This window comes from Leucopleurus acutus (assembly GCF_964270905.1).
Source record: "Leucopleurus acutus genome assembly, chromosome: 4".
Taxonomy (NCBI): Eukaryota; Metazoa; Chordata; class Mammalia; order Artiodactyla; family Delphinidae; genus Leucopleurus; species Leucopleurus acutus.
In genome coordinates this window covers 144,546,468-144,561,629 of record NC_139146.1, presented here as the reverse complement: position 1 = coordinate 144,561,629, position 15,162 = coordinate 144,546,468, and the positions used below count along the sequence as shown (strand labels likewise).

The 15,162-nt window shown below is 38.0% G+C and overlaps 1 protein-coding gene across 1 annotated transcript in view; it reads right to left on the bottom strand.

Annotated features, from left to right (window-relative positions):
- Window positions 1–4,083: 4,083 nt before the first annotated feature.
- The window catches only part of HPGDS (hematopoietic prostaglandin D synthase), a gene marked incomplete at both ends in the record, with an annotated part of 28,656 nt that continues 17,577 nt past the window's right edge, over window positions 4,084–15,162 (bottom strand). Inside the window, one exon of the mRNA XM_082838457.1 lies at window positions 4,084–4,248. Coding sequence (XP_082694583.1) covers window positions 4,084–4,248 — 165 coding nt within the window. The remainder of the gene's footprint in view (window positions 4,249–15,162) is intronic.

Below are 15,162 nucleotides of genomic sequence, written 5' to 3'. Positions count from 1 at the left end.
GGAGCAACTAAGCCCGTGCACCACAACTACTGAGCCTGCGTGCCACAACTACTGAAGCCCATGCACTCTAGGGCCCACGTGCTACAACTACTGAAGCCCAGGTGCCTAGAGCCCGTGCTCCTGAAGCCATGGCAATGAGAAGCCCACACACCACAATGAAGAGTAGCCCCAGCTCAGCACAACTAGAGAAAGCCCACGCACAGCAACAAAAACCCAAAAAGAAAAAACCATAATATTGAGCACAAAAGAGATGCTATTGTGTGCTTAATATCGTCTCTTTCTCAGTAAACTGGTACTTATTACTTTGGGTGTATTCTCATTAGTCCCTTTATTGGACTGATGTCAGTAAATATCATAATCCATTGTCAGTGAAGGGCCTATGAAGCCACAGTTGTTGGAGTAGTATCTTGGCCGACTGAAGCAACTTATGTTTTTGTTGATACAGGTCACACACAGATAGAAGACGTATGTGTTTTCATAACTGTATTTCTCACCCCATAGACTTGTAACTTTATACCAATAGATAATCTATGTTGAAACATTAATATTGCTCCTAGTTATTGGTGTTATTGTATAGTGGTTAGATAGGAGCATCAGGAGACTTGGTTTCCATTTGTGTGACCTTAAGCAAGATACTTAAATGGTCCATAAAATTAAGGAATTGATTGTTTTAACTTCCCAAAAGGTATGGTTATTTTTCTGATTATAATATGCAGTTCCATTTCTGCTCTGATTAATTCATGTTCTCTCACACTTGCTTACTTGCTCAGTGAGGAGATGTTTAATTTAGATACACGATGGGGTAATGGAATGTGTTGTCCTTTCAGTGAACAAAAGGTGACCTAAAGGTTATGATGATGCTATGATTGAAATATTTCCTTATAAAACATGCTGTGGTTGCATTTTCTATTGGAATTATGATAATTATATGTAAACAAGAGGGGCTGATTATCTTAGAGTTTTCATAATTTAGATAAACATTGTATCTATCAGTTTTACTAAATTCTGTTTTCAGTAAAGTTTGTCAGAATGTAATTATGTGGAGGAAAATGAACGTGCATAAGAGGGAAGAAAAGTTTCTACCTTCATTAGGGTATTATTTGAATTTCTTCTGTGAAAGGTAAGTTTTTTCTTTAGACTGCCTTGATGACATGATTCAGCGCTTTGCAAATGAGAGTCCTTTATAACCTATTGTCATTTCTTAACAGCCACTGACAACGGTAAGAAGATGTAATCCAAAGAAGCAAGGTACTTGGGAAATACACTTTGTTTTTCTGTGTAATCCTTAATAATGTGTACAGTATTTAACTTCCTTTTCCTGAATTTCATAGAGCATTGTTGGGAGGAAAGAAGCACCTTCAACAAGGTCACACTTAGATGGACTTGACTTTTCTTTCTTCCTCCCCACAACCTCTCCCCACTTTTTGCTTCTCAACTACATTCTCCTTCCTCTGCCCTGCAGTTCACGGATAAGGCCATCTATTTTGTTTATGTGTTTCCTGATACAACATGACATACTAAGATTAGACTATTCAATATTAATAATATTAACAGGTAAATTGAACTAAAATGTGATGTTCCAATATAGTTATGGTTTAAAATAGGTTGGGATAATCTAAATATATAGTTATTTGGAAGATTTCTATATAAATGGCTTGTTTATATGGGCAGTTCTTGCACAGTAGTGTGGGACTGTAGAAATTATTCAAGTTGAAAGTGTGTAATCACTGGGGAAAATGATTCTTCCACGACCTTTAAGAATTTTGTCAGCACATTATAAATGTATAAGTGAACAAAATAGTAAAACTAATATTCAGTACACTGTAAAATATTAGAAACACTGAGGAAGTTTTAATTCTTGTAATTAATTGTAATTAATTCTTGTAATTGTAATTAATTCTTGTAATTGTAATTAATTGTAATTGTAATTCTTGTAATTGTAATTAATTCTTGTAATTCTTGTAATTTAATTCTTGTAAATTAATTCTTGTAAAAAAATTTATCAGAGTAGTTTGAACAGTACCTTCCTATAAAACTTGCAAGCACACTTTTTTTTTTTTTTTTTTTTTGTCTCTTGGTAAATAGTCATAATCCTAAATTTGGATCAGCTTCCAACATTTTATTGCTCTTTCAATGTCATGAAATATCCCTGTTCTTTTTTCTTTTTAAATAGACTTTATTTTTTCGAGGGGTTTTAGGTTCATAGCAAATTCAGCAGGAAGTACAGAGAGGTCCCGTGTACCCCTGCTCCCACACAGACACACCTTCCCCACTATCAGCATCCTGCACCAGAATGGGACATTCGTTACAATCAGTGAAAATGCATTGACACGTCATAATCACCCAAAGTCCATAGATTACAGTAGGCTCCACTCTCGGTGGTGTACATTCTATGGGTTTGACAAATGAATCCATTATAGTATCATACAGAATAGTTTTACTGCCCTAAAAATCCATTTATGTTTCCTCCATATCTTTTCATGGCTTGATAGATCATTTCTTTTTAGCACTGAATAATGGTCTCTTGTTTGCATGTACCCCAACTTATGTATCCACTAACTTACTAAAGGATATTTTGGTTGCTTCTAGTTGTTGATACAGCTGCCACAAACATTCATGTGCTGGTTTTCATGTGGACCTGTTTTCAACTCCTTTGGGCACATACCACAGAGTGTGATTACTGGATCATATGGTAAGAGCATTTTAGTTTTGTAAGAAACTGCCAAACTCTCTTCCAAGGTGTATGTGCTGTTTCGCATGCCTATCAGCAATGAAGAAAAGTTCCTGGGGCCCCACCAGAATGGGACATTTGGATGGTGTCAGTATTTTGAATTTTTGCCATTCTCATAGGTAATGGTATCTCCTTGTTCCTATTTGCAATTCCCTAGTGACATATGATGTTGAACATCTTTTCATATGCTTATTTGCCATCTGTATATCTTTGATGAGGTGTCTGTCCAGGTATTTTATCCATTTTGTAATCAGGTTTATTTTATTGTTGACTTTTAAGAGTTCTTTGTGTATTTTGGATAAAGTCCTTTTGCAAATGTTTTCTTCCTGTCTGTGGCTTGTCTTCTCTTTTTTTTTTTTTTTTGTATTGAAGTATAGTTGATGTACAATATCATATATGTTACAGGTGTACAGTATAGTGATTCACAATTTTTAGTTTTTTTACTCATTTTTACTGGACTATAGTTGCTTTACATTGTCTTCTCATTCTTTTGATCTCAATTCTTATAACGTGAGGGGTTTTTTGCTAGTCTCACCTCCTCTGGGATATCTTCATCTTCTTTGTCACAACCAGTTTCCTCATTTATGTCAATAAGTTTGCCTTCACCAAGTTCTTCTGGCTGCATATCTAGAGCCTCTTGAACTGCAACAGCATCAGCATTCTCACAGCCAGCTCTTTCCATTTATGTTCAATTTGAATTTCCACCATTTTCACTTTTCATTTCTTTATTGCACTTTAATCTTTGTTGGTGAGTTCCCTTTTTCAATTATCCATTTTTGTAAAATGTCAAGTGGATTTATCACTGAGAAACAACACTTTGCTTTCTGTGCACGCATGACAGATGCGCAGTGATCAATCACTAACAGATTTTGAAAGAAGTGGCATGATTGCTCATATATCTATCTGTTATTTACATAGTGATTTGTGGACTGAAGAGCTAGCAGCAAAGTTTATACTTTATGCAGTTACTCAGTTAATATAGCGTGGAAACTGAAGTCTAAAGCTTTTCAGGGTTTTTTTTGGAAAATGTGTTATGTAACTAAACCATTGTGACTGAAATTCATGCATGTCAGAACTAGTGCAAAGCGAAGCCAGCCTGTATTTGAAAGTATTTTTCTTCAGTTATAAATAATGTGAAGCTATTCTGAATAAAAAGGATACTGGAAACAAAACCCTTTTCTCCCCCAGCCCCTTTTTTCCTTTTTTTTTGATAAGCAGAATATGGCAGAAGTGAAAGTCTTGATGGAGCTGGGGAGGGGAGTGTGCAGGTTATGCAGCACGCTGATGTAGCTTCGTATCTGATGAGAGTGATGCTGTGAAGAATAACGAAGTTTGGAGGCAGCAGGCATCACCTAGAGTTTGGTTTGGGGCCTTCTCATTATCCAGTTGGCTATGGCAGGAATGCTTTGGACTTTCTTACGTAATGTCACCAGCCTGGGATGGTTGTCCAACAAATCAGGTTTAAAGACCAAAAGTGTGGTACTGCAAATTTCCCAGTAGAAATCTGCCCAAGTTACCTAGTTTAAAGGAAACAAATTTTCATTAGACCATAAAAGGCCTAACTTCTTAATCTAAAAATAGTTTCTTTTTAATTCAAAATAATGTTATTACAAGAGCAGAATGCGTGTATTATAGAAAATTATAGATAATACCATACTCCCAACACACAGAGGTTACTCACATTAACACCTCTGTATATGGTATTTTTTTATGCATGTGTGTGTATTTTTACTAAAATGAGATCTTACAGTACATGCTCTTTTGTAACTTGATCCAATCTCCATCTCCCTGTGACAATACATTTTCATCTCATTTAACACACCATCATTACTTTTCCATCTGTTCCAAAAATGTCCTTTATAGGATAAAGCAGGATCCATTCCAGGACCATGCATTTCATCTGGTTATGTCCTTTAACTCTCAATTCAGAACAGTACCCTTTTTTTTCCCATGTCACTGAATTATTGAAGATTCCACACTAGTCCTGCAGAATGTCCTGTCTTCAGGATTTTTATGATTATTTCATCGGTTCCTTTATATTGCAGAGTAAAAAGGAAGAGAGTGCAAGTTATCTTTAGAGAGTTCATAGTTTCAAGTTACATATTTTTGGCTAGCATACATTATATTGAATCACATCAGAAGACATATGTCTGACCATTAGTGTAACCCTAAGATTGGCCACTGGACAGTATTAGGATGATGGCAGCATAGGCCTACTCTTGTATACCTGTTTTTTTTAATTTGTACACTTGTTTTGTGCTTTTATGACTAGATACTAATCTGGATGACATTACTTTTGTCTCCATATAAATCAAAGAATGAAGTTTAAATATGGATTGTTCTTAGTTTTCCTTTTATTTGGAATTTAATAATGCTGATTTCTAGTGTTTTATGAACTTGCTTACTAAACACCTGTCAACTAGGAGAGTCTACTGGTTAGAGGATTCAGAGTTCAGTCAACAAATATTTATGGAGTACCTACTACGTGCCCTGTACAGGTCTAGCTCCTGGGATTGACTAGAGAGCAAGATGTGATGCAAACCCCTTCTCTGGTGCAGCTTTTACTTCAGAAGCAGGAAGACAAACGTCAAGTGTGGTACGGGGGATCGGCCAAGATGGCAGAGTAGAAAGGCCCTGAGCTCACCTCCTCTTACAGGCACACCAAAGTCACAAGTGTCTGCAGAACAACCATCGATGAAGTAGACCAGAATCTACCAGAAAATATCTTCTACAGCTAAAGACATAAAGAAGGAACCACACGAGATGGGTAGGTGGAGCTGACTCACAATATAATCCAGTCCCTTACCCCCAGGTGGGCAATCCACAAACAAGAATACTTATACTGCAGAGGTTCTCCTATAGGAGTGAGAGTTCTAAGCCCCATGTCAGGCCCCCCAGCCCAGGGGTCCTGCACCAGGAAGACAAACCCCCAGAGCATTTGGCTTTGAAGACCAGAAGGACTTAATTTTGGGAGTTCCAAAGAACTAGGGGAAATAGAAACTTCACACTTAAAGGGTGCCCATAAAATCTCACACCAGGACCCAGGGCAAAAGCAGCAATTTAATAGGGGCCTGACCTACTTGCTGGTCTTGGAGAGTCAAGGAGGCAGCTGCAGCTCAAACTAGAGACATAGAAACTGGCAGCAGCCATATTTGGCAGTTTTCTACCATGTAGGCACCATTGTAGGATCCTCCCTCCAGCTCATGAGTGCCAAGACCTGGCCCCATCCAACAGCCTGTAGGCAACAGTGCTGGGGAGCCTCAGACCAAAGAACTAACTGGGGGGGTGGGGGAGGACCCAGCCCCACCCATCAACAGACAGGCTACCTAAAGACTTTCTGAGCCCAGAGCCACTCGAGACATGCCTCTAGACCTGGCCCTTCCCACTAGAGGGCCAAGACCCAGCTCCAGCCACCAATAGGCAGGTGCTGGCCTTGCGCTCAGGAAGCCTGCATTAGCCTCTAGACCAGACTCATCCAACCAGTGGGCAGACACCAGATGCAAGAAAACCACAATTCCACAGCTTCTGGACCCAGCCTGCCCACAGCAGGCCAGACCCTGCCCTGGGACCAGCTGGGCCCTGGCTCTGCCCACTAGCAGGCCAACACAAGCTGTGGGACACCCCAGACCCAACTGTATCAAGAACAGCCTCCCCCACCTCCACAGCAATCTGACACCAGCTCTAGGATCCCTGGGCCCTGGAGCAAGATTCCCACATTCCAGGACCAGTTGTGACTGCCAATAGTCCAGCACTAACGCCTGGACCTAGCTTCACCCACCAGTGGACAGGAACAGCCACGGAGTCTTCTGGATCCCGGCTCCATCCACCAGTGAGCCAGCACTAGCCCCAGGACCTCCTGGGGTTCTGAAATCAGCCCTCTTTTGACCAGGCCCCACTAACCAGCAGCCTCCATACAAGGCAAGGCCTGGCAACCAATAAGACTAGGGACAAACCAAGCCTACCAGATCACCCACATAGCCTGCTGGCCACAACAGAAAGCCCCTCACAGCCCTCCTGGGGAAACCCTAGAGCATATAGCTTGGGTGACAAAAGTGGAGTGCCCTGCTGGAACGCATAGGACGTCTCCTACAGAAGGCCACTTCTCCAAGTTTGGGAAATGTAACCTACCAGATACATAAAAATACAAATAGCAACCTAGACAAAATAAGGCAGCAGAGGAACATGCTCCAGACAAAGGAACAAGATAAAACCCTAGAAGAACTAAATGAATGGAGATAAGCAGTCTACCCAAGAAAGAGTTCAGAGTAATGATCATAAAGAAGATCAATGAACTCAGAAGGAGAATTGATGCACAGAGAAGTTAGAAGTTTTTAACAAAGAGTTTGAATATAAAGAACAACCAAACAGAGATGAAGAATACAGTAACTAAAATGAACACACTAGAAGGAATAAACAGTAGACTAAATGATACAGAGGAATGGATCAATGAGGTGGAAGACTGAGTAGTGGAAATCACTGATGCTGAACAGAAAAAAGAATGAAGAAAAATGAGGACAGTTTAAGAGACCTCTGGGAGAACATCAAGTACACTAATATTCGCATTATAGGGGTCCCAGAAGGAAAAGATAGAGAAAAGGGGGCTGAGAACATATTTGAAAACATAGTAGCTGAAAAATTCCCTAATCTGGGAAAGGAAACAGTTACCAAGTCCAGAAAGCACAGAGAGTACCATACAGGATGTGTGTTCTCAAAGAGGAACGCACGAAGAGACGTTGTATTTAAAATTACAAAAAGTAAGGATAAAGAAAATATTAAAAGCAGCAAAGAGAAAGTGAAGAGTAACATACGAGGAAACACCCATAAGGCTGTCAGATGATTTTTCAGCAGAAACTCTGCAGGCCAGAAGGGAGGGGCACATTATATATAAATCCCCTATATATATATAGTGATAAAAGGGGAAAACCTATAACCAAGAATATTCTCCCCAGCAAGTTCTCATTCCGATTTGATGGAGAGATCAAAAGCTTTACAGACAAGCAAAAGCTAAAAGAGTTTAGCCCCTCAAACGAGCTTTACAACAAATGTTAGTAAATTCTCCAGGCAAAAAAGATAAGGACACAACTAGAAACAGGAAAATTACAAAATGAAAAAGCTCACTGGTTTCAAACATACAATGAATGTAGGAAATCATCCACACACAAAGCTAGTAGGAATGTTAAAAGACAAACGTAGTAGGGACTTCCCTGGGATTCCAGTGGTTAAGACTGCCTTCCAATGCAGGAGGTGCAGGTTTGATCCCTGGTAGGGGAACTAAGATCCCACATGCTGTGGGGTGTGGCCAAAAAAAAAACTTAAGAAAAAAAAAAAGACAAATGTAGTAAAATCATCAATGTCCACAAAAAGTTGAGGGATACACAAAACACCTAGATGCAAAATATGATATCAAAAACAGTAATCATGAGGGAAGGAGAGTACAATTGCAGTGTTGTTAAAATGCATTTGAAATTAAGAGATCACAGCTTAAAACAATCATAAATATATACAGAGAGAGAGACTGCTATATAAAAACCTCATGGTAATCACAAACAAAAAATCTATAATAGAAAAGAAAAATGGAATCCAAACATAACACTAAAGATGGTAATCAAATCACAAGAGAAAAGAAAAAGGGAAGAAAGACCTACCAAAACAATTGATAAAATGGCAATGGGAACATACATATCAGTAATTACCTTAAATGTAAATAGACTAAATACTCCAACCAAAAGATACAGAGTTGCTGAATGGATCCAAAAACAAGACTCATATATATGCTGCCTGCAAGAGACTCACTTCAGACCTAAAGACACACAGACTGAAAGTGTGGGGATGGCAAAAGATATTCCATGCAAATGGAAATCAAAAGAAAGCCAGAGTAGCAATAGTTATATCAGACTTTAAAATAAAGACTTACGGGCTTCCCTGGTGGCGCAGTGGTTGAGAGTCCGCCTGCCAATGCAGGGGACACGGGTTCATGCCCTGGTCCGGGAAGATCCCACATGCCGCGGAGCGCCTGGACCCGTGAGCCATGGCTGCTGAGCCTGCGTGTCCGGAGCCTGTGCTCCACAACGGGAGAGGCCACAGCAATGAGAGGCCCGCGTATAGCAAAAAATTAAAAAAATAAAAAAAAAAGACTGTTACAAGAGACAAAGGACAGTACATATTGATCAAGGGATCAAGCCAATAAGAAGATATAACAATTGTAACTATATATGCACCATGCACCCAACATAGGAGCACCTAAATACATAAGGCAAATATTAACAGACATAAAAGGAGAAACTGATATTTATAGAGCATTCCATTCAAAAGCAGCAGAATACACATTTTTTTTCAAGTGCATATGAAACATTCTCCAGGATAGAACACATGCTAGACCACAAAACAAGCCTTGGTAAATTTAAGAAAATTGAAATCATATCAAGCATCTTTCTGACCACAATGCTATGAGGCTAGAAATCAACTAGAAGAAAAAAAATGCAAAAAAACACAAACGTGGAGGCTAAACGATATGCTACTAAACAACTAATGGATCACTGAGGAAATCAAAAAATACCTAGAGATATATGAAAACAAAAGCACGACAATCCAAAACCTATGGGATGCAGAAAAAGCAGTTCTAAGAAGATTATAGTGATACAAGCTTACCTCAGAAAACAAGAAAAATCTCAACCTAAATTTGAACCTAAAAGAGATAGAGAAAAGAACAAACAAAACCCAAAGTTAGTAGAAGGAAAAAAATCAGATAAAGATCAGAGCAGAGATAAATGAAATAGAGACAAAAAAAATTAGAAAAGATCAATGAAACTAAGCCAGTTCTTTGAAAGATAAAACTGATAAAACTTTAGCCAGATTTATCAACAAAAAAAGGAAGAGGGCCCAAATCAATAAAATCAGAAATGAAAAAGAAGCTACAGCCAACATCACAGATATACAAAGGATTATAAGAGACCATTACAAACAACTATATGCAAATAAAATGGACAACCTAGAAGAAATGGACAAATTCTTACAAAGGTACAATCTCCCAAGACTAAACCAGGAAGAAGTAGAAAATATGAACAGACCAATTACCAGTACTGATATACGATATTTGTTTTTCTCTTTCTGACTTACTTCACTCTGTATGACAGATTAACACATATATGTGGAATCTAGAAAAATGGTATAGATAACCTTAATTGCCAAGCAGAAATAGAGACACAAAGAACAAATCTATGGATACCAAGGGGGAAAGGAGTGGGGTGGGAGGAATTGGAAGATTAGGATTGACACATATATGCTATTGATACTATGTATAAAATAGACTACTGATGGGAACATAATGTATAGCACAAGGAACTCTACTTAATAAACTGAAGTGTCCTAAATGGAGGGGATATATGTATATGTATGGCTGATTCATTTTGCTGTGCAGTAGAAGCTAACACAACATTGTAAAGCAACTATGCTCCAATAAAAATTAATTTAAAATTTTACCAGTACTGAAACTGAATCAGTAATTTAAAAACTCCTAAGAAACAAAAGTCCAGGACCAGATGGCTTCACAGATGAATTCTACCAAAAATTTAGAGAAGAGTTAAAATCTATCCTTCTCAAACTATTCCAAAAATTTCTTGAGGAAGGAACACTTCTGAACTCATTCTGTGATGCCAACATCACCCCGATACCAAAACCAGACAAATATACTACAAAAAGAGAAAATTACAGGCTAATATCACTAATGAACATAGATGCAAAAATCCTCAACAAAATACTAGCAAAATACCAGAGATGCAAGGATTTTTCAGTATCCACAAATCAATCATCAGTGTGATACACCACATTAACAAATTGAAGAATAAAAACCATATAATCATTTCAATAGATGTAGAAAAAGTTTTTGACAAAACTCGACATCCATTTATGATAAAAACTCTCCAGAAAGTGGGCATAGAGGGAACCTACCTCAACATAATAAAGGCCACATATGACAAACCCACAGCTAACATCATACTCAATGGGGAAAACCTGAAAGCATTTCTTCTAAGATCAGGAGCAAGACAAGGATGCCCACTCTTGCCACTTTTATTCAACATAGTTTAGGAAGTCCTAGTCACAGCAATGAGATAAGCAAAAGAAATTAAAAGGAATACAAATTGGAAAGGAAGAAGTAAAGCTGTCACTGTTTGCAGATGACATGACACTCTACATAGAAATTCCTAAAGTCTCCACCAGAAAATACTAAAGCTCATCAATAAATTTGGTAAAGTTGCAGGATACAAAATTATTATACAGAAATCTGTTGCATTTATATACACTGAGTTATCAGAAAGAGAAATTAGGGAAACAGTCCCCTTTACCATCACATCAAAAAGAATAAAATACCTAGGAATAAACATACCTAAGGAGGTAAAAGACCTGTACTTGGAAAACTGTAAGACACTGATGAAAGAAACTGAAGATGACAAAAACAGATGGAAAGATATACTATATTCTTGGATGGAAGAATTAATATTGTTACAATGACCATATTACCCAAGGCAATCTACAGATTCAATAAAACCTCTATCAAAATACCAAGGCATTTTTCACAGAATTAGAACAAATAATTTTTAAATTTGTATGGAAACACAAAAGACCCTGGATAACTAAAACTATCTTGAGAAAGAAGAACAGAGCTGGAGGAATCACACGCTCTGGCTTTAGACTATAGTGCAAAGCTGCAGTAATCAAAACAGTGTGGTACTGGCACAGAAACAGACACATTGATCAATGGAACAGAATAGAGAGCCCATAAATAAACCCACGCACTTATGGCCAATTAATCTATAACAAAGGAGGCAAGAATATACAATAGAGAAAAGACAGTCACTTCAACAAGTGGGTCTGGGAAAACTGGACAGCTACATGTAAAAGAATGAAATTAAAATATTCTTTAACACCATGTACAAAAATAAATTCAAAATGTATTAAAGACATAAATGTAAGACCAGAAACCATAAGACTCCTAGAGGAAAACATAGAGTAATACAGTTAGACATAAATCATAGCAGTATCTTTTGGATCTGTCTCCTAAAGCAGAGGAAATAAAAGCAAAGTTAAAATATGGGACCTAATTAAATGTAAAAGCTTTTTGCACAGCAAAGGAAACTATTGACAAAATGAAAAGAACCTACTGAATGGGAGAAAATATTTGCAAATGACATGACTGATAAGGGGTTAATATCCAATGTATATAAACAGTTCATACAATTTAATAACAAAAAGACAATTAAAAAATGGGCAGAAGAACTGAATAGACATTTTTCCAAAGAGGACATGGAAATGGCCAACAGGCACATGAAAACATGCCCAACATCGCTAAGTATCAGGGAAATGCAAATCAAAACCACAATGAGATTATCACCTCACACCTGTCAAAATGGCTATCATCAAAAAGAACACAAATAACAAATGTTGGCGAGGATGTGGAGAAAAAGGAAAAGGGAACCCTCCTACACTGTTGGTGGGAATGTAAATTGGAGCAATCACTGTGGAAAACAGTAGGGAGGTTTGTCAAAAAACTAAAAATAGAACTACCATATGACCCAGCAATTCCCCTCCTGGGTACATATCTGGAAAAGATGAAAGCTCATCTGAAAAGATACATTCACCCCAATGTTCATACCAGCATTATTTGCAATTGCCAAGATAAGGAAGCAACCTAAGCAACCTATCCATCAACTGATGAATGGATAAAGAAGATGTGGTATACATATAAATGGAATACTACTTGGCCATAAAAAATGAAATTTTGCCATTTGCAGCAACATGGATGGACTTGGAGTATATTATGCTAAGTGAAATAAGTCTGACTGAGAAAGACAAATACTGTATGATATCACTTATATGCAGAATCTAAAAAATAGCACAGACTAGTGAATATAACAAAAAAGAAGCACACTCACAGATATAGAGAACAAACTAGTGGTTATCAGTGGGAAGAGGGAAGGGGGAGGGGCAATATAGGAGTAGGTGATTAAGAGGTAAAAAGTATTATGTATAAAATAAGCTATAATGATATATTGTACACCATGGGGAATATAACGAATAATTTATAATAACTATAAATGGAGTATAATCTTTAAAATTTTGAATCACTATATTGTACACCAGTGACATATAATATTGTACATCAACTATACTTCAATTAAAAACAAAAAAAATCATAAAGTGATAAAGGTGATATAGACAAAGTAGAGTGATGAGAGGGATTCTCAAGGGATCAGGGAGAGAAGTCCTTTAAGAGCTGACATTTAAGCTAAGGCTTGAATGATGAAAAAAAGATTCAGACATGCAGTGATTTGGGGATTAAACATTTCAGGCAGAAGGAGGAGCAAGTGTAAAGGCTCTTAGGTGGGAGTTTGACTTGTGTCCGAGGAAAAAGCAAAACACCAGAGTGTTTGGGACACTTTGAGGAAGGGAGAGAGCACTAAGAGATGGGGTTAGGAGATAGGTTACAAAGGAATTTTAATAAAAAGCAGAAGGAAAAGATATTTTACATTCTTAGAAATTGTTCAGTCAATAAGGGCAGAGAAAGGAACATAAAAGATACGGCAAGTTTGCTTCTCTGTCTCCTCAGGACTCAGCAGACAGTGATTAAAATAAATCACAAGAGCATGTCAAAAAGCAGTATCTCGTCTCCTAGAATGGAGTCTCCTTGAAAGCAGGGACCCCAGCTTACCACAGCTTCTAAATCAGATTTAGATTTGATTTTTCTCTTGGCAAGACTACTTCATAGGTGGCAGTGCACTCCTCTGTCAGTAGGCCCGTAATGTCTGGTTCTCTCCTTTTTTGTGATATTAACAATTGTTGATAGTCAATGCTTAGATCCATTGATTCATCATGGGTTGGAAAATGGTGATGATTTATTTTAAACTCTCCTTGTTTGTTTGTTTGTTTATTTATTTATTTATTTATTGGCTGCGCTGGGTCTCCATGTGGCACTTGGGCTTTCTCCAGTTGCGGCGAGCAGGAGCTACTCTAGGTTGTGGTACACAGGCTTTAGTAGTTGCAGCACGCAGGCTCAGTAGTTGCAGCACGAGGGCCCCAGAGCACGTGGGCTCAGTAGTTGCGGTGCACAGGCTCCAGTAGTTGTGGCGCACTGCATGGGCTTAGTTGCTCTGCGACATGTGGGATTTTCCCAGATCAGGGATCAGACCTGTATGCCCTGCATTGGCAGGCAGATTCTTAACCACTGGACCACCAGGGAAGTCCTCTTTCCTTACTTATTAACTAGAATACCTTTATGTAGGCAGACTTTGTCCATCCATTTTTTTTTTATCTTGAGGTATAATTGGCATAGGAATGGCACGATAAATGCTTTATTCAAACCCCTCAACTTTTTTGTTTTTAACAGTTTTCGGAATACAGACAGTCTCTGGCTTATGATGGTTCAGCTTACAATTTTTTGACTTTACCATGGTGCAAAAGTGACACATGTTCAGTAGAAACTGCACTTTGAATTTTGAAGTTTGATCTTTTCCCAGGTTAGTGATATGCTGTATGGTACTCTCTCATGATGCTGGGCAGTGGCAGTGAACCACATAATCAGGAGGGTAAACGACTAATACACTTACAATCATTCTGTACCCATACAACCATTCTGTCTTTTACTTTCACTACAATATTCAATAAATTACGTGAGATATTCAACACTTTATTATAAAGGCTTTGTGTTAGATTATTTTGCCCAAAACTGTTGGCTAATGTAAGTGTTCTGAGCAAATTTAAGGTGGGCTAGGCTAAGCTATGATACTTAGCAGGTTGGGTGTATTTTTTGACTTACGATATTTTCAATTTACGATGGATTTATTGGGACATAATCCCATCATAAGTCAATGAAAATTTGTAATAATTTGGCTCCATAACATCTTCTAAAAGTCACCAATGAAGCTTTGTTTGGTTTTGAGGTGTGTGTGTGTGTGTGTATTTGGTGATGGTGGTTGTCATAAACTCATGGATTCATTCATTTTGATTTGTTTCAATCCATTGCAGTTAATATTCTTATTGTGGCTTGAATTTTCTCGTCTTTGGCCAGTGAGAGCTTCTACAAGTTGACTGCGAAGTCATTCTGACACAACTCTGGTGTTGTGGGGGGGGGGTTGTGATAATTTATTTGGTTCTATTATGTCAAAGTATTCCCGGCTCATGTTTTACGTTTCCTGTCCCAAACTGAGAATGAGCTATTTCTCCAAGAAGTTCTGGTTACTTTTAGTATTTAGAGACCAGAATCTGGGTCCAAGGGGTGGCCAGAACAACTAGACTGGTAATTTTTTCGAGAAAAAGAGACACAAAATGCTTGTTGTCTTTACCTTAAGAAAAAGTACATCGTGAACTGAAACTGGTGTACAATTATTATTTTTTTGTCCCGAGAAAATATCTATAATGAGATGTATAGTCAAATCACT